The sequence below is a fragment of the Anomaloglossus baeobatrachus genome, chromosome 4 (genome assembly GCF_048569485.1).
Source record: "Anomaloglossus baeobatrachus isolate aAnoBae1 chromosome 4, aAnoBae1.hap1, whole genome shotgun sequence".
In the NCBI taxonomy this organism is placed as follows: domain Eukaryota; kingdom Metazoa; phylum Chordata; class Amphibia; order Anura; family Aromobatidae; genus Anomaloglossus; species Anomaloglossus baeobatrachus.
The window spans coordinates 596,645,317-596,664,159 of record NC_134356.1 but is presented as its reverse complement, the minus strand read 5'-3'; the positions used below and the strand labels follow the sequence as shown (position 1 = coordinate 596,664,159).

General features: G+C 52.0%; 1 protein-coding gene across 6 annotated transcripts in view; it reads right to left on the bottom strand.

Moving 5' to 3' along the window:
- The window catches only part of AAK1 (AP2 associated kinase 1), a 205,708-nt gene that overhangs the window by 86,735 nt on the left and 100,130 nt on the right, over positions 1-18,843 (bottom strand). For all 6 annotated transcript variants that reach the window (XM_075346165.1, XM_075346164.1, XM_075346168.1 and 3 more), the window contains exons 7-9: positions 16,760-16,892; positions 5,899-6,002; positions 5,504-5,583 (exon numbers count right to left, since the gene is read on the bottom strand). In XM_075346165.1, the coding sequence (XP_075202280.1) occupies positions 5,504-5,583; positions 5,899-6,002; positions 16,760-16,892 (317 nt within the window). The remainder of the gene's footprint in view (positions 1-5,503; positions 5,584-5,898; positions 6,003-16,759; positions 16,893-18,843) is intronic.

Below are 18,843 nucleotides of genomic sequence, written 5' to 3'. Positions count from 1 at the left end.
TGGCACACCTGCTGAGCCGTAGCCTGGTGCCGTAATGCCTAGGGCGCACCCACGGCTCTGGTAAAATGGGCTTTCAGCCCTGATGGAACCGGAAGCCCAGCAGAACAGTAGGCTTCAAGAATTGGTTCCTTGATCCATCGAGCCAGGGTGGATTTGGAAGCCTGCGACTCTTTACGCTGATTAGCGACAAGCACAGAGAGTGCATCCGAGCGGCGCAGAGGCGCCGTGCGGGAAATGTAGATTCTGAGTGCTCTCACCAGATCCAACAAATGCAAATCCATTTCATATCGATGAAATGGATGAGGCAAAAGGAAGGTAAGGAGATATCCTGATTGCGATGAAAGGGGGATACCACCTTAGGGAGAACTCCGGAATCGGGCGCAGCACTGCCTTGCCTTCGTGAAACACCAGGAAGGAAGCTTTTGGATGACAGCGCTGCTAGCTCGGACACTCTCCTAAGAGACGTGACCGCTACCAGAAAGGCCTCTTTCTGGGAAAGTCGAGAGAGTGAAACATCTCTCAGAGGCTCGAAGGGCGGCTTCTGGAGAGCAATTAGTACCCTGTTCAGATCCCATGGGTCCAACGGCCGTTTGTACAGAGGGACAATGTGACAAACCTCCTGCAGGAACGTGTGTACCTGAGGAAGTGGTGCTAGGCGCTTCTGAAGAATACAGATAGCGCTGAGACTTGTCCTTTGAGGGAGCCGAGTGACAACCTTTTTCCAAACCAGATTGCAGGAAGGAAGGAAAAGTAGGGAATGCAAATGGGCAGGGAGACACTCCCTGAGCAGAGCATTAAGAGAAGAATATCCTCCACATCCTGTGGTAGATCTTGGCAGACGTCGGTTTTCTAGTCTGTCTCATGGTGGCAATGACGTCCTGAAATAATCCTGAAGACGCTAGGATTCAGGACTCAAAGGCCATACCGTCAGGTTCAGGGCCGTAGAATTCAGATGGAAAAAACGGCCCTTGGGACAGTAAGTCTGGCCGGGCTGGTAGTGCCCACGGTTGGCAGACCGTGAGATGCCACAGATCCGGGGACTACGACCTCCTCGGCCAGTCTGTGGCGATGAAGATGGCGCGGCGGCAAACGGACCTGATGTTGCGTAGCCCTCTGGGCAGCAGTGTCAGAGGGGGAAACACATAGGTAGCTGGAACTGCGACCAAACCTGAACTAAGGCGTCTGCCGCCAGAGCTCTTTGATCGTGATACCGCGCCATGAAAATCGGAACCTTGTTGTTGTGCCGAGACGCTATTAGGTCGACGTTCAGCAACCCCCAGCATTGACAGATTTCCTGAAAACCGTCCGGGTGAAGATACCCTTCCCCTGCGTCCATACCCTGGCAACTGAGGAAGTCTGCTTCCCAGTTTTCTGCGCCCGGGATGTGAACTGCGGATATGGTGGATGCTCTGTCTTCCACCCCCATCAGACTCCGCCGGACTTCCTGGGAGGCTTGCCGACTGCGTGTTCCGCCTTGGTGGTAGATGTATGCCACCGCTGTGGAGTTGTCCGACCGAATTCGGATGTGTGTGCTTTCCAGCCACGGCTGGAAGGCTTGCAGGGCAAGATACACTGCCCAGATTTCCAGCACATTGATTTGAAGGATGGACTCCTCTGAAGAGAGTCCTTGACCGTCTGAGAAGGGGGACGTTCCTTCTAGGGACGTCGACTTCCCATCCCATTGGCAAAGAATGCCACATTGGAGTGGACGCAGATGAAACTGCGCGAAAGTGACTGCCTCTGCATGAGTCGTGTTAAGGGGTGTGACTGGCCGTGAAGGAGAGACTGCACCCCCGTCTGTAGTGAACGTGTCCAGCGGAAGCTTCACTATCGCTGAGGGAGCGTGACACTCCATGCCCAGATATGTCAGCGATTGGGTCGGTGTCAGATTTAACCTTGAGAAGTTGATGATCCACCCGAAACTCTGGAGAGTCTCCAGCGCTACGCTCAGGCTGTGTTGGCATGCCTCTTGAGAGGGTGCCTTGACCAGTCGACCGTCCAAGGAAGGATCACCGAGTGACCCTGAGAGTGCAGGACTGCTCCCACTGCTGCCCTGAACTTGGTGAAAACCCGTAGGGCTGTCGCCAGACCGAAGGGCAGGGTTACGAACTGAAGATGCTCGTCTTCAATAACGAAACGTAGCAAACGTTGGTGCTCTGGAGCAATCGGCACGTGGAGATAAGCATCCTGTGTCTATTGATGCTAGGAAATGCTCAACTGCTTGTTGAGCAGTTTTAGGTCCCCCACAATCAGATTGGAGGAAAAACCGTGTCTTGTTCCTGAGGAGGAACAGGAATTACCACTCCTTCTGCCTGCAGAAGAGCATCGGCTCGGTGGGTAGGTGGGTAAGTTCTGAAGAATCGAGCCGGAGGCCGAGAACAGAACTCTATCCTGTACACGTGAGACACAATGTCTCTCACCCACCGGTCTGTGACCTGTGGCAGCTAAATGTCGCCAAGGCGAGAGAGTCTGCCACCAACCGCGGATGCGGAGAGAGAGAGCTTAAAGTCATGAGGAGACCGCCTTGGAAGCGGTTCCTCTGGCTGCCTTCCTTGGGCGTGATTGAGCCCGCCTGGAATCTGAGCCCCTGAGCCTTTTGAGCCCTTTTGGACTAGGACAATTTGGACCTGCCCGAGCCTGGGGATGACCGAAACCTCGACTGTCTCTCTCGGACAGCATTAATAGGGAAAGTCGCAATGCAGACATTGCGAGGATAAGGACGCTACCTGCGGCACAGATGTACCTGTGCTCAAGACCAGCTGCGCAAGACCAGCTGACATAGCTTAGAGTGCCCATACGGCTGCGAATGCCGGAGCAACCGACACGCCGATAGCTTCATAGACAGATTTCAACCAGAGGTCCATCTGTCTGTCAATGGCATCTTTAAGTGAAGTCCCATCTCCGCTGCAACTATGGATCTAGCCGCAAGCCTGGAGATTGGGGGATCCACCTTTGGACCCTGGGTCCAGCGCCTGACCACGTCAGGGGGAAAGGGATAACATGTATCCTTAATACATTTGGAGAAACGCTTATCTGGTAAGCGTGGTGATTCTGCACTGCTTCTCTGAAGTCAGCGTGGCCAGAAAAGTACTCAATGTACGCTTGAGATACTGAAATGGGATTTCTCCTGCTGGGAAGCTGACTCCTTCACTGAAGGAGCTGGGGGAGAGATATCCAACATGCCATTGCTGGACGCTATAAGATCGGTCACCATGGCGTCACCATCCGGTGCCGGATTGAGAGCGGTGTCAGGATCAAAGTCCTGATCAGCTACGTCTGCCTCATCATACAGAGAGTCCTCTGCTGTGACCCTGACTAGTGATGAGGCCGAGTGCCGCTCCCAGCGAGCTCGCTTAGGCTGTCTGGGACTGTCGTCCGTGTCAGAGCCTTCACCCTGGAATGCCTGGGACCCCCCCCGGAGCACTGATTTTGTTCCAAATGAGGGTGGCCAGGGAGCAATGATCAAGATTGCCCATGGCCTGTCTTGACTGCAAGTCACTATTCCATGACAATCTATCAGCCGAAACTGCAACACCGTCCCTGTCCATGGACAGGGTTCACAGGTGGTTCCTTTGGCCACCTCTAGTAGAGACCCCGGCTGACCAAGTGCTACAGGGGAGCATTGCACACAACGGGGGTCAGTGGAACCTGCCGGTGGCATGCAATACAAGCAGCCTAGAAAAACTGTGCCTTGGCACCTTTGCTTTTTTGCTGCTGTAGTCTAGCCATTCTAGGAGAATATAGCCAAGAATAGCGACCGTACCGTGCAATGTATAGCATACAAGCATAAGTACAAATGAACACTTCAGCACATGCAATACAAGCAGCATAGAAAGCCTGTGCTTTAGCACCCTTGCTTTTTTGCTGCTGTTGTCTCGCCATCTAGGAGGGCATATAGCCAAAAATAGCGACCTACAGTGCAGTGTAAGCATAAAATACAAATGGACACAACGGTATTTAGTGGGGTCAGCACTTCAGGTGCTGCTTACCGCCCGCCTATAGGCGGGTGTGTGGTCGCCAGAGTCCTGTGACTGGCTGCCAGCTCGGACTGCAGGAATGGCTGCCGGCGTCCTTCTCCAGCTCGTGTGACGAGGGGCGGGCCGTGGGCGTGCCCCAGGCAAGAGCGGGAAACCGGCGTCCCACTGTGTCCAGTGAAGGGGGCTGGAGAATGCAAAGCAGACTCCAGCCCTCGGCGCTGACTTTCTGTACAGCGTCCCGCCTCTCCCCTGACTGGCAGGGCTGGGGGCGGGAACGAAACGAAAACTAGGCCGCAAAGCCGGGGACTCGAGTAATAAGCGCGGCCGTCCTATGTGCACGGCCAGCGCGGAGTCCCCGGCGCACCACAAGTCCCAGCCGCGCCACAGTGTAAAAACACCTAGCAGCGGCCCGGCGCGGCAGTTCCCAATACATAAATTCACACAGCAAAGCCGCCGTGAATAATAGCACGAGCGCTCCGCGCTGTTGTCCCCGGCGCACTAGCACTCCCAGCAATGCTGGTGTGTGTGTGCGCGATGTGTACGGGGACACAGAGTACCTTAATGTAGCAGGGCCCTGTCCCTGACGATACTCAGCTCCATATCCAGCAGGTTCTCTGGGTCTGTGGATGGAGCCCGGTCTCAGTGCCTGGAGACCTGTAAGATCCCACTTCACCCAGAGCCCTGAGGGGGGATGGGGAAGGAAAACAGCATGTGGGCTCCAGCCTCCGTACCCGCAATGGGTACCTCAACCTTAACAAACACCCGACAAAAGTGGGGTGAGAAGGGAGCATGCTGGGGGCCCCATATGGGCCCACTTTTCTTCCATCCGACATAGTCAGCAGCTGCTGCTGACTAAAAACAGTGGAGCTATGCGTGGATGTCTGACCTCCTTCGCACAAAGCAGAAAACTGGTGAGCCAGTGATCCCACTGGGGGTGTATAGCCAGAAGGGGAGGGGCCTTACACTTTTTAGTGTAATGCTTTGTGTGGCCTCCGGAGGCAGTACTATACACCCAATCGTCTGGGTCTCCCAATGGAGCGCCGAAGAAAAAAACCAAAACAAATGGTGTAACGTATGAAGGCCCATCCCAAGTCCACCATGCATTCCACCGCAGGTCCTCACGCTCCACTGCACTGCATCCCAGGCTCCCCTGCTGGACACCTGGTCACGTAAGTAGGATTCTCCTTGGAGGGAGGGGTGGGGGGGTAAAACCTACCCACAACTGTGTTCACCCGAAAATAAGCCTAGCACATTTTTTTCAGGGTAAAAAATAATATAAGACTGTCTTATTTTCGGAGAAACACGATAGCTACTGGCCAACAGCAATTTAAAGATTATGGTTGTCAGCTTAAGAGTAGCTCTCACTTTAGAAGCCTCTGTTCTCCCTACAAGGACCCCCTGACCGGTAAGGAGTTGTAGACATGCACAAATGTTTTTTCTCAAAACTGTCTTTGTCTAGGATATCAGACCATGTGCGGCCACTAAACGCACAGATTCTCGCAGATGACAACTCTCATGGAACTCACCTGGCCTTCGGCTGGGATTTCTTAGCTGCCGCTTCTGCTGCTTTCACTGGTTCAGGCAACTTTGCAGGGATGGTGGATTCCTAAATAATACAAGAGTGCAAATACTAAATTCACTGCCTCATTCTTCAAAAGCTATAAAAATATAAAAAGTGTATTATGATGGAGAATGTGAAGACTATCTCCATTACAACACACAGCGAATGCTCAAAACCAATGGACCAAGTGGAATCCCTTGGCTAGTCCCCAACTATTCAAGAAGAAACGGGACAAGTAAAGGCAGAAGTAAAGGCTCTAAACCCCAATGCAATATCTGGAATAGGGCAGAGGTGCGACTGCTACTTCTGCGCCCCCTAAGGCTACAACTCAAGACACAAAGCATCAATCTCAGCACTTACTTGTACATTAGGTACAGGACATTCTCTCTTCGCTAACTTAAAGGCAAAATAGGATACTTGATAGATGTCTGGTCTCTTGTCTGGATCTGGCTCAAGCATGTACCCTGAGATACAAATACATGTGTCATGAAACATATTACATTAACGTGTTACCATTCACAGTGACCGCTAACGAGATATACTGCATGTAATACAACATGGACCCTGCCTGCAATAGAAACACATATACTGCATTTTAGTTTCACCTCCATACAATCACTCTGGGTTTCTTTTTACCCTTTAACTGCTAGGACAGGGTTAGGAACTTTATCAGAAGATTGCTACCGTACGTATTCCCACGCGCTTTGCTATTTAAAGGTAGTTTCTCTCTATAGCAAATCAGTTGTTTCTAAAGGTTCAAGAGCGCTAAATCTTAAAAATCTCGAAAGTTACGTATTCAAAGTGTTATACTCAAATAAAGATTTTCTTTTCAAGAAAAAGCTGAAAATCAAAAAGGGATCTGCAATAGCAGAAATCCGAGAGAACAGGATAACAGCTTGTGCAAACTACTGCATTTTCGAATAGCACTTATTCATGAAAAAAATCGGATCACGTTTGGACCAATGTTACTCAATGCACGTCTGATTTCTTTTCCTGAGACTAAAAGAAAAAAAAAGAAAAAGAAGGGAATTTTGTTTACTTACCGTAAATTCCTTTTCTTCTAGCTCCAATTGGGAGACCCAGACAGTTGACAATTGGGTGTATAGCTACTGCCTCCGGAGGCCACACAAAGCATTACACTTAAAAGTGTAAGGCCCCTCCCCTTCTGCCTATACACCCCCCGTGGGATCACGGGCTCCTCAGTTTTAGTGCCAAAGCAAGAAGGAGGAAAGCCAATAACTGGTTTAAGAACAAATTCAATCCGAAGGAACATCGGAGAACCGAAACCATTCAACATGAACAACATGTGTACCCGAAAAAACAAAAATCCCTAAGCAAACAGGGCGGGTGCTGGGTCTCCCAATTGGAGCTAGAAGAAAAGGAATTTACGGTAAGTAAACAAAATTCCCTTCTTCTTTGGCGCTCCATTGGGAGACCCAGACAATTGGGACGTCCAAAAGCAGTCCCTGGGTGGGTATAATAACCCCTCGTGATAGGACCGTAAAAACAGCCCTACCCTACAGGTGGGCAGTCGCCGCCTGAAGGACTTGTCTACCTAGGCTGGCGTCCGCCGAAGCGTAGGTATGCACTTGATAGTGTTTGGTAAAAGTGTGCAGACTCGACCAGGTAGCCGCCTGGCACACCTGCTGAGCCGTAGCCTGGTGCCGTAAAGCCCAGGACGCACCCACGGCTCTGGTAGAATGGGCCTTCAGCCCTGAGGGAACCGGAAGCCCAGCAGAACAGTAGGCTTCAAGAATTGGTTCCTTGATCCACCGAGCCAGGGTGGATTTGGAAGCTTGCGACCCTTTGCGCTGACCAGCGACAAGGACAAAGAGTGCATCCGAGCGGCGCAGGGGCGCCGTGCGGGAAATGTAGATCCTGAGCGCTCTCACGAGATCCAACAAATGCAAATCCTTTTCACATTGATGAACTGGATGAGGGCACAAGGAAGGCAAAGAGATATCCTGATTAAGATGAAACGGGGATACCACCTTAGGGAGAAACTCCGGAATCGGGCGCAGAACCACCTTGTCCTGGTGAATCACCAGGAAGGGAGATTTGCATGACAGCGCTGCTAGCTCGGACACTCTCCGGAGAGACGTGACCGCTACTAGAAAGGCTACTTTCTGTGAAAGGCGAGAAAGGGAAACATCCCTCATAGGCTCGAAAGGCGGCTTCTGAAGAACAATTAGAACCCTGTTCAGATCCCAGGGCTCTAACGGCCGCTTGTAAGGAGGGACGATATGACAGACCCCTTGCAGGAACGTGCGTACCTGAGGAAGTCGTGCTAGGCGCTTCTGAAAAAATACAGATAGCGCTGAGACTTGCCCCTTGAGGGAGCTGAGCGACAAACCTTTTTCCAACCCGGATTGCAGGAAGGAAAGAAAAGTAGGCAATCCAAATGGCCAGGGAGAGACTCCCTGCGCAGAGCACCAAGACAAGAATATTTTCCACGTCCTGTGGTATATCTTGGCGGAGGTAGGTTTTCTGGCCTGTCTCATGGTGGCAATGACCTCTTGAGACAATCCTGAGCCCGCTAGGATCCAGGACTCAATGGCCACACAGTCAGGTTCAGGGCCGCAGAATTCTGATGGAAAAACGGCCCTTGAGACAGCAAGTCTGGTCGGTCTGGTAGTGCCCACGGTTGGCCTACCGCGAGGTGCCACAGATCCGGGTACCACGACCTCCTCGGCCAGTCTGGAGCGACGAGGATGGCACGGCAGCAGTCGGACCTGATCTTGCGCAGCACTCTGGGCAACAGAGCCAGAGGTGGAAACACATAAGGAAGCCGGAACTGCGACCAATCTTGAACTAAGGCGTCTGCCGCCAGAGCTCGGTGATCGTGAGACCGTGCCATGAAAACTGGGACCTTGTTGTTGTGCCGAGACGCCATGAGGTCGACGTCCGGCATCCCCCAGCGGAGACAGATCTCCTGAAACACGTCCGGGTGAAGAGACCATTCCCCTGCGTCCATACCCTGGCGACTGAGGAAGTCTGCTTCCCAGTTGTCCACGCCTGGGATGTGAACTGCGGATATGGTGGAAGCCGTGTCTTCCACCCACGTCAGAATCCGCCGGACTTCCTGGAAGGCTTGCCGACTGCGAGTTCCTCCTTGGTGGTTGATGTATGCCACCGCTGTGGAGTTGTCCGACTGAATACGGATCTGCTTGCCTTCCAGCCACTGCTGGAAGGCTTGTAGGGCAAGATACACTGCTCTGATCTCCAGAACGTTGATCTGAAGGGTGGACTCTTGCTGAGTCCACGTACCTTGAGCCCTGTGGTGGAGAAAGACTGCTCCCCACCCTGACAGACTCGCATCTGTCGTCACCACCGCCCAGGATGGGGGTAGGAAGGATTTCCCTTTCGACAATGAGGTGGGAAGCAGCCACCATCGAAGAGAATCCTTGGCCGCCTGAGAGAGCGAGACGTTGCTGTCGAGGGACTTCGACCTCCCGTCCCATTGGCAGAGAATGTCCCATTGTAGTGGACGCAGATGAAACTGCGCGAAAGGGACTGCCTCTATTGCTGCCACCATCTTCCCTAGGAAGTGCATGAGGCGTCTCAAGGGGTGTGACTGGCCTTGAAGGAGAGATTGCACCCCTGTCTGTAGTGAACGCTGTTTGACAAGCGGAAGCTTCACTATCGCTGAGAGAGTATGAAACTCCATGCCAAGATATGTTATCGACTGGGTCGGGGTTAGATTTGACTTGGAAAAGTTGATGATCCACCCGAAACCCTGGAGGGTCTCCAGCGCCACGTTCAGGCTGTGTTGGCATGCCTCTTGAGAAGGCGCCTTGACCAGCAGATCGTCTAAGTAAGGGATCACGGAGTGTCCCTGAGAGTGCAGGACTGCAACTACAGCTGCCATGACTTTGGTGAAGACCCGTGGGGCTGTCGCCAGACCAAAAGGCAGGGCTACGAACTGAAGGTGTTCGTCTCCTATAACGAAGCGTAGAAAACGCTGATGCTCTGGAGCAATCGGTACGTGGAGATAAGCATCCTTGATGTCTATTGATGCTAGGAAATCTCCTTGAGACATTGCGGCGATGACGGATCGGAGGGATTCCATCCGGAACCGTCTGGTTCTCACGTGGTTGTTGAGAAGTTTTAGGTCCAGAACAGGACGGAAAGACCCGTCCTTTTTTGGTACCACAAACAAATTGGAGTAAAAACCGTGACCTTGCTCTTGAAGAGGAACAGGGATCACCACTCCTTCCGCCTTTAGAGTGCACACCGCCTGCAGAAGAGCATCGGCTCGGTCGGGAGGCGGAGACGTTCTGAAGAATCGAGTTGGAGGACGAGAACTGAACTCTATCCTGTACCCGTGAGACAGAATGTCTCGCACCCAACGGTCTTGGACCTGTGGCAGCCAAATGTCGCCAAAGTGGGAGAGCCTGCCACCGACCGAGGATGCGGAGGGAGGAGGCCGGAAGTCATGAGGAAGCCGCCTTGGTAGCGGGTCTTCCGGCTGTCTTTTTTGGGCGTGACTGAGCCCGCCAAGAATCTGAACTCCTCTGATCCTTTTGAGTCCTTTTGGACGAGGAGAATTGGGACCTGCCCGAGCCTCGAAAGGACCGAAACCCCGACTGTCCCCTCCTCTGTTGGGGTTTGTTTTGTCTGGGCTGAGGTAAGGATGAATCCTTACCCTTGGACTGTTTAATGATTTCATCCAAACGCTCACCAAACAGCCGGTCACCAGAAAATGGCAAACTGGTTAAACATTTTTTGGAAGCAGAATCTGCTTTCCATTCCCTTAACCACAAGGCTCTGCGTAAAACCACGGAGTTGGCGGATGCCACTGCCGTACGGCTCGTAGAGTCCAGAACCGCATTAATCGCGTAAGACGCAAATGCAGACATTTGAGAGGTTAAGGATGCCACCTGCGGAACAGATGTACGTGTGACCGTGTCAATCTGTGTAAGACCAGCTGAAATAGCTTGGAGTGCCCATACGGCTGCGAATGCAGGAGCAAACGACGCGCCGATAGCTTCATAGATGGATTTCAACCAGAGCTCCATCTGTCTGTCAGTGGCATCTTTAAGTGCAGCCCCATCCTCCACTGCAACTATGGATCTAGCCGCAAGCCTGGAGATAGGGGGATCCACCTTGGGACACTGGGTCCAGCTCTTGACCACGTCAGGAGGAAAGGGATAACGTGTATCCTTAAGCCGTTTGGAGAAACGCTTATCTGGATAAGCGTGGTGTTTCTGGACTGACTCTTTAAAATCCGAGTGGTCCAGAAAAGTACTTAATTTACGCTTGGGATACCTGAAATGGAATTTCTCCTGCTGTGAAGCTGACTCCTCCACTGGAGGAGCTGGGGGAGAAATATCCAACATTTTATTGATGGACGCTATGAGATCATTCACTATGGCGTCACCATCAGGAGTATCCAAATTGAGAGCGGTCTCAGGATCAGAATCCTGATCAGCTACCTCCGGCTCATCACACAGAGAATCCTCCTGCTGAGACCCTGACCAGTGAGATGATGTAGAGGGCCGCTCATAGCGAGCTCGCTTAGGCTGTCTGGGACTGTCGTCCGTGTCAGAGCCATCACCCTGGGATGCATGGGACACCCCCGGAGCCCGGAGCTGTTCCAACTGAGGGGGACCAGGGAGCAATGAATCAACAGTGCCCATGGTCTGAGTTACTGGTCTAGACTGCAAAGTTTCTAGAATCTGAGACATAGTCACAGATAATCTATCCGCAAAAATTGCAAACTCTGTCCCCGTCACCTGGACAGTATTCACAGGTGGATCTCTCTGGGACACCTCCAGCAGAGGCCCCGGCCGAGCAGGGGGCACAGGGGCCGAACACTGCACACAATGGGGGTCAGTGGAACCTGCCGGTAGAACAGCCTCACAAGCGGTGCAAGCAGCATAGAAAGCCTGTGCCTTGGCACCCCTGTTTTTTGCGGACGACATGCTGTATTCTCCACAGAGCAATCCAGGAGGGTATATAGTCAAGAATCACCAGCGACCGTTTAGTGCAATGTATAGCATGCAAGCATAAAAATACAATTGAACACTTCGTCACTAGTGGGGTCAGCACCGGAGGTGCCGCTTACCGCCCGCTAAAAGCGGGTGTGTAGTCGCCAGAATCCCGTGTCTGGGTCTCCCAGAACTTGTCTCCCATTTCCAGCTCAGCCTGCACACAGGAATGGCTGCCGGCGTTCTGTGAAGAGGGGCGGACCGTGGGCGTGCCTCAGACTAAGTGCGGGAAACTGGCTTCCCACTGTGCTCAATGTGAGGGCTGGAGTATGTAAAGCAGATTCCAGCCCTCGGCGCTGACGTTCTGTACAGCGTCCCGCCCTTCCCCTGACTGGCAGGCCTGGGGGCGGGAACGAAAGGAAACTAGGCCGCAAAAGCCGGGGACTCTAGTAAAAAACGCGGCCGACAAATATGCACGGCCAGCGCGGAAGTCCCCGGCGCACCACAAGTCCCAGCCGCGCCGCAGTAAAAACTGCCAGCAGGGGCATACGCGGCAGTTCCCAACACACTAACTCCCTCAGCAAGCTGTGGAAGTGTGGCACAAGCGCGCAGCGCTATTGTCCCCGGCGCACTAACACACCCAGCAATGCTGCAGTGTGCGCGCGGTCTGTACGGGGACACAGAGTACCTTGGCGTAGCAGGGCCCTGTCCCTGACGATACTCCGCTCCATATCCAGCAGATTCCCAGGGGCTGTGGACGGAGCACGGTCTCTGTGCCTGGAGACCGGTAAATCCCACTTCACCCAGAGCCCTAAGGGGGATGGGGAAGGATGCAGCATGTGAGCTCCAGCCTCTGTACCCGCAATGGGTACCTCAACCTTAACAAACACCGCCGACAAAAGTGGGGTGAGAAGGGAGCATGCTGGGGGCCCTCGTATGGGTCCTCTTTTCTTCCATCCGACATAGTCAGCAGCTGCTGCTGACTAAACAGTGGAGCTATGCGTGGATGTCTGACCTCCTTCGCACAAAGCTTGAAAACTGAGGAGCCCGTGATCCCACGGGGGGTGTATAGGCAGAAGGGGAGGGGCCTTACACTTTTAAGTGTAATGCTTTGTGTGGCCTCCGGAGGCAGTAGCTATACACCCAATTGTCAATTGTCTGGGTCTCCCAATGGAGCGCCAAAGAAATAAAAAAATTCAAAAATAAAAATATATAAATCATAACATGTATGATTTGCTTCCCAAAATCGGCCACCCAAGTCTGAGTGGAAAAAAAATAAAAAAAAATTAACAGACTGAAAATGGAGAAACCTTTTATGCTCCACCGCCGAGAAAAATGGATCCCAGTCTGATCAGCATAAATCAGACCATTTTTCTCAGTGGAAATAATAGTCGTGTGCAGTAAGTTTAAGATTCGGCTGAATCTTATCACCATTTTTGAAAAAGAAGGCAGCCAACATGGCCACGGTTATACTGGCCAAAGGGGCTCTTAGGCTATGTTCACACTTTGCTTTTTGCAGCGTTATTCCTTGGTTTTATGCAAATCCATGCTAACGCTGCTTTTTACAGTCCCAGCAAAATCTGAGATTTCTGAAAATACGCACACGAAAAAAAACCAAAAAAAAAACCACACACCACAACAAAAACACACACAAACACAAACACACACACACAAACACACACACACACACAACAACACCTGCAGATTTATTTCTGACTTTTGTCGAATACCTGCTTTTTTTTTGCAGAGTTATTAAATGAATGAACATGTAAAAACACTGCAAAGAATGACAATGATTTTGCATTGTAACAACCCACTTTGCAGAAAAACCATTGCAAAACCGCTGCAGAAACACAAAAGCGCACCAAAAACCGCAGATGACTCCCAGGAGCCATCCTGCCACAAGATCAGGAAAAAAAAAAAAAATGCTGCAAAAACGCTGTGTGAACATAGCCTCACCCAGACTTTTCTTGTAAGGTTTTCTTAGGCTGCTTTCACACATCCGGTTTGAGCGGTGCGGCTCAATCCGGCTGCGCAACGGATGCGGTGAAAACACTGCATCCTTTGCATACGTTTTTTAAATGCGGCCCGTCCGGTTTTTGCCGCTTGCAGCATGCTACTGAGCATGCGCAGTGGCAAAAACCGCATGCGTCAGCCGGATGCGTTTTTTGCCGCATCGCGCCACATCCGGCATCCATAGGGATGCATTGGAAAAAGCGGTTTTTTTTTGCCGGAGCAAAAAACGTGCCAGGGAACGCTCCATCCGGCCGCCGCATCGGCTAAATCTGCCGCATACGGCAAAAACCGGACGGAACGCGAGCCCATGCGGCACTAATTAAAGTCTATGCAGGAAAAACGCAACCGGCAGCAAAAAAAAAAAAAACCGGTTCCGTTTTTGCTGGAAAGTGCCGGATTGTGCCGCATTGCAAAAACCGGAGGTGTGAATGCAGCCTTACTCATCACTTAATTTGCCCAAAGGAAGAGCAATAAATAAGGCATTGCATAGAAATCCGTGCAGCTCCTTGAGTCTCAAGGGGGTTGTTTCATTCTACTGAATGAGTAAAAGTGCAATCTTCTGATATAAAAGGCATTTCTGTAATTTACCTCTTAGCAAAACTCCTCTCTAAAGAACAGAAGGTAACATTAACTCTATAGCTACTGCAAACTGCCGCGGTGGAAGGTTTCACAGGCAAAGAGTGCGAGCTTGTCAGTGCCACTGAGGCTGGACGGATTGCTTCTGCCCCCTGCGCCCCTCCGATGCTGCACTGACTCTGCAGAGCAGGTAGTTTGGGCCAATGACTCAGTAAAGCCACCGGCCCCAACTGTCGATCTTCAGGAGACCTCCAGCAAGTGGAAAAGAGGTAATCAGTAGAAGGAAGGATTTCTAGACAACCCCTTTTAAGATCGTCGAGAATGCCAACAGAAAAACTTCCTCCCATGAAAGAATAGCAACAATAATCCTATAAAATGCACTTTTTATGTCTTTTTCATGTGGAAAAATGTAGATTATTTTAATTATCTATATATATAATTGCCTTATTCTGTCTGTCTGTCTGTCATGCTCCAAAATTGTGTCACGGTGACATTGTGTCACGGTGACATGTCCTTACGGTGACACAAAGCTGATTGGCCGCTGGGTTCGCCATGGCCCCGCCCCCCCACACGGATTGGCCTCTCGCCCCGGCTCTCTGCAGGCCCCGCCCCCCTCACGCAATGCACGCTCGCTCTGGCCCCGCACGCATTCCCCCAACTGACACGGAGCCACAGGTGAGTACACACTCACACTCACACACTCACACACTCACACACTCACAACATCCTGGGATATCGCTTGCTTCTCGGCCGCGATACTGTGCTGTGAGCTTTCAGGACCTGCCGGAGGATCACATGGCCAGAAGCATGTGGTATCTCCGGATGTTGTGAGTATGAGCGCGTATGTGCGATATCGTCAGTGTCTGTGTGTGTGAGTGGATGCGATCGGGTGTGTGTGAGTGGATGCGATCGGGTGTGTGTGAGTGGATGCGATCGGGTGTGTGTGAGTGGATGCGATCGGGTGTGTGTGAGTGGATGCGATCGGGTGTGTGTGAGTGGATGCGATCGGGTGTGTGTGAGTGGATGCGATCGGGTGTGTGTGAGTGGATGCGATCGGGTGTGTGAGTGTCGGCAGAGGAGCACGGCGTGCTGGAGGAGGCTGGGAGCAGAGAGGCTGATCTTGGGGAAGGCTGGGAGGGGGAGGCTGATGCTGGGGGAGACTGGGAGGGGAAGGCTGATGCTAAAGGAGGCTGGGAGGAAGGAGGCTGGGAGGAGAGAGGCTGATCCTGGGGAAGGCTGGGAAACGGAGGCTGATGCTGAGGGAGGCTGGAAGGAGAGAGGCGGATGCTGGGAGAGGCTGGAAGGAGAGAGGCGGATGCTGGGAGAGGCTGGAAGGAGAGAGGCTGAGGCTGGGAGGAGAGAGGCTGATGCTGGGGAAGGCTGATGCTGAGGGAGGCTGGGAGGGGAAAGCTGATGCTGGGGAAGGCTGGGAGGACGGAGGCTGGGAGGAGAGAGGCTGATCCTGGGGAAGGCTGGGAGAGGGAGGCTGATGCTGGGGGAAGGTTGGAAGGAGAGAGGCTGATGCTGGCGGAGGCTGAGGCTGGGAGGAGAGAGGCTGATCCTGGGGAAGGCTGGGAGAGGGAGCCTGATGCTGGGGGAGGCTGCAAGGAGAGTGGCTGATGCTGGGGGAGGCTGGAAGAAGAGAGGCTGATGCTGGGGGAGGCTGGAAGAAGAGAGGCTGATGCTGGGGGAGGCTGGGAGGACAGAGGCTGATTCTGGGGAAGGCTGGGAGGAGAGAGGCTGATGCTGGGGACAGAGAGGAGAGGCTGATGCTGGGAGGAGAGAGGCTGATGCTGGGAGGAGAGAGGCTGATGCTGGGAGGAGAGAGGCTGATGCTGGGAGGAGAGAGGCTGATGCTGGGAGGAGAGAGGCTGATGCTGGGGGAGGCTGGGACGAGGGAGGCTGATGCTGGTGGAGGCTGATGCTTGGGGAGGCTGATGCTGGGGGAGGCTGGAAGGAAAGAGGCTGATGCTGGTGGAGGCTGATGCTTGGGGAGGCTGATGCTGGGGGAGACTGGGAGGGGAAGGCTGATGCTGAGGGAGGCTGGGAGGAAGGAGGCTGGGAGGAGAGAGGCTGATCCTCGGGAAGGCTGGGAAGGGGAGGCTGATGCTGAGGGAGGCTGGAAGGAGAGAGGCTGATGCTGGGGGAGGCTGGAAGGAGAGAGGCTGAGGCTGGGACGAGAGAGGCTGATGCTGGGGAAGGCTGATGCTGAGGGAGGCTGGGAGGGGAAAGCTGATGCTGGGGAAGGCTGGGAGGACGGAGGCTGGGAAGAGAGAGGCTGATCCTGGGGAAGGCTGGGAGAGGGAGGCTGATGCTGGGGGAGGCTGGAAGGAGAGAGGCTGATGCTGGCGGAGGCTGATGCTGGGGGAGGCTGGAAGGAGAGAGGCTGATGCTGGTGGAGGGCAATTATATATATAGATTATTCAATCTGCTAACAAACATACACATTCTAGACTACCCGATGCGTTAGAATCGGGCCACCTTCTAGTGTTATATAACTGAAATGGGTTAATCCTATCGAAATGAATCGGTGTCACTGGACAATGGATTTTTCATTTTCACAATTAGATGAATTAGTGTTGCTTTTCTCAGCTTGACGGGAGATTATCAGACTTCTCCCTTCCTTTGCAGGGCCCAATAATAATAATAAAACAGTGAATAACATCTTTGTCTGCTAATAGTAAGCCCCGCACACTTACTGATGAGGCAGTGCATGTCCTGGGAGTATCGGGAGTTGTCAGGAATGGTAAAATTCCCATCACAGATGGAGACCTGACTCTCCCCGAAGGGCAGCGTGAAGAAGCACAGCTTGTACAGCAGACATCCCAGGGCCTGTCAGACAACATTATTAGTATTAGTTCTCATAGTATATTACATATTCCAATGTGCTGCACACAGATTGAGCACAGGGGCAGACGTAAGTGATCACAAAGGAGCTCACACTCTACAGCGCGCCATACACATCAGATGGCTGTCGGGAGAACGCACAGGAGCACTTTGCACACTACGACATCGCAGGTGTGATGTCTGTGGTGTCAAATCGAAAGTGACGCACATCCGGCGTCGCAGTCGATATCGTAGTGTGTAAATCCTTTTTGATACGATTAACGAGCGCAAAAGCGTCATTATTGTATCATCGGTGTAGGGTCCGGCATTGCCATGAATTGGGAAATACCGATGTTACGATGTTCCTCGTTCCTGCGGCAGCACACATCGCTGTGTGAAGCCGCAGGAGCGAGGAACATCTACCTGCGTCCTGCGGCTCACGCCGGCTATGCGGAAAAAAGGAGGTTGGCGGGATGTTTACGTCCCGCTCATCTCCGTCCCTCCGCTTCTATTGGCCGCCTGCCGTGTGACGTCGCTATGACGCCGCCCGTCCCGCCCCCTTAATAAGGAGGCGGTTCGCCGGCCAGAGCGACGTCGCAGGGCAGGCGAGTGCATGTGAAGCTGCCGTAGCGATAATGTTCACTACGGCAGCTATCACCATGATATCACAGCTGCGACGGGGGCGGGGACTATCGCGCTCGGCATCGCTACCATCGGCTTGCGATGTCGTAGTGTGCAAAGTGCTCCTTATTCTCCGTAACCGAGCAGTCATCAGACATGTCTTGTAATGTAAAGTCCAAAATTGTACGTCCCTGATAAGTCATCTTTCCTAAGAATCAGGGTTTCTATACACAGACTGTGGGGAGACTACGGCGACATCGGCGGACATTAATGTGTACAGCGCCTTAATTCCCCCTTTTTGGATTTAGGCTGCTTAGAACCAGAGATATAGGATTTCAAGGTCTGTAAGGATTTGGCAAGTAATGACAAGGACTAGTACTTCAGCCTGAAGGAGCCTTGATGCTCTGAAAGCTTGCCAATATAATTTTTCTGGTTAGCCTATAAAAAGGTATCACTCCTAAAATACTTTTGTCATTATTGGGACATAGTATTCCAATTAATTTTTCTGGCTACCACAATATTACCTTGTATTGCTCATTGTAAGGACTAGTACCAAAAGAGCAACTTCTGTTAAAATTACCAGGGAATTGCTATATAAGCAATTAACTGATCTATCCTACCCTTACAGTACATTTGTTGGAGCATATTAACAAGTAAGATCATTATAAAGTCAATAGTGCTATGAATCATATGGCCATTTCTCTATATTGAACGGCAATTTATGTCCGGAAAGCAGATCTGCTCCACAGTCTTAAAATAAATGACAAAAAAAAAAATTAAAATCAATGGCAATCACATTGCGACAATAAAATAACACTTGACTGAAAGCATAAAAATAGCTCATACAATTAACAGGATTGTCCACAGCCTTGAACTCTGCAGCGAACCTGAAGCTACGACTCCAGTCATTGCTGCGACCTAATGCTCACTAATAATAGACTTCGGCCCTGGGCGCACACTGCGTTTTTTGCCGCGGATTTGCCGCGTTTTTTGCTGCAGAAAAGGTGCGGTTTTTCTTCAAAACCTTCCTGTAGTCCTTCCCCAGCAAAATCTATGGAAAATCCAAAATGCTGTGCGCACACTGCGGCTTTTTTCCTACAGGTTTTGCTGCAGCGGAAAAGAAGCAGCATGCCACTTCTTTTCCGCAGTTACCTGCGTTTTTGCCATAGGTAATGGTAAAAAAAACGCAGGGACCAACCTTACGGAAAAAACCCGGCAAATCCGCGGCAAAAACACAACAAACCACAGCTAAAATTTGGGTGCGTTTTTTGCCACGGGTGCTGAATTCTGCCAGAAGGTGCGGATTTTTCTTAAGAAAATCAAATTTCCCAGTGCG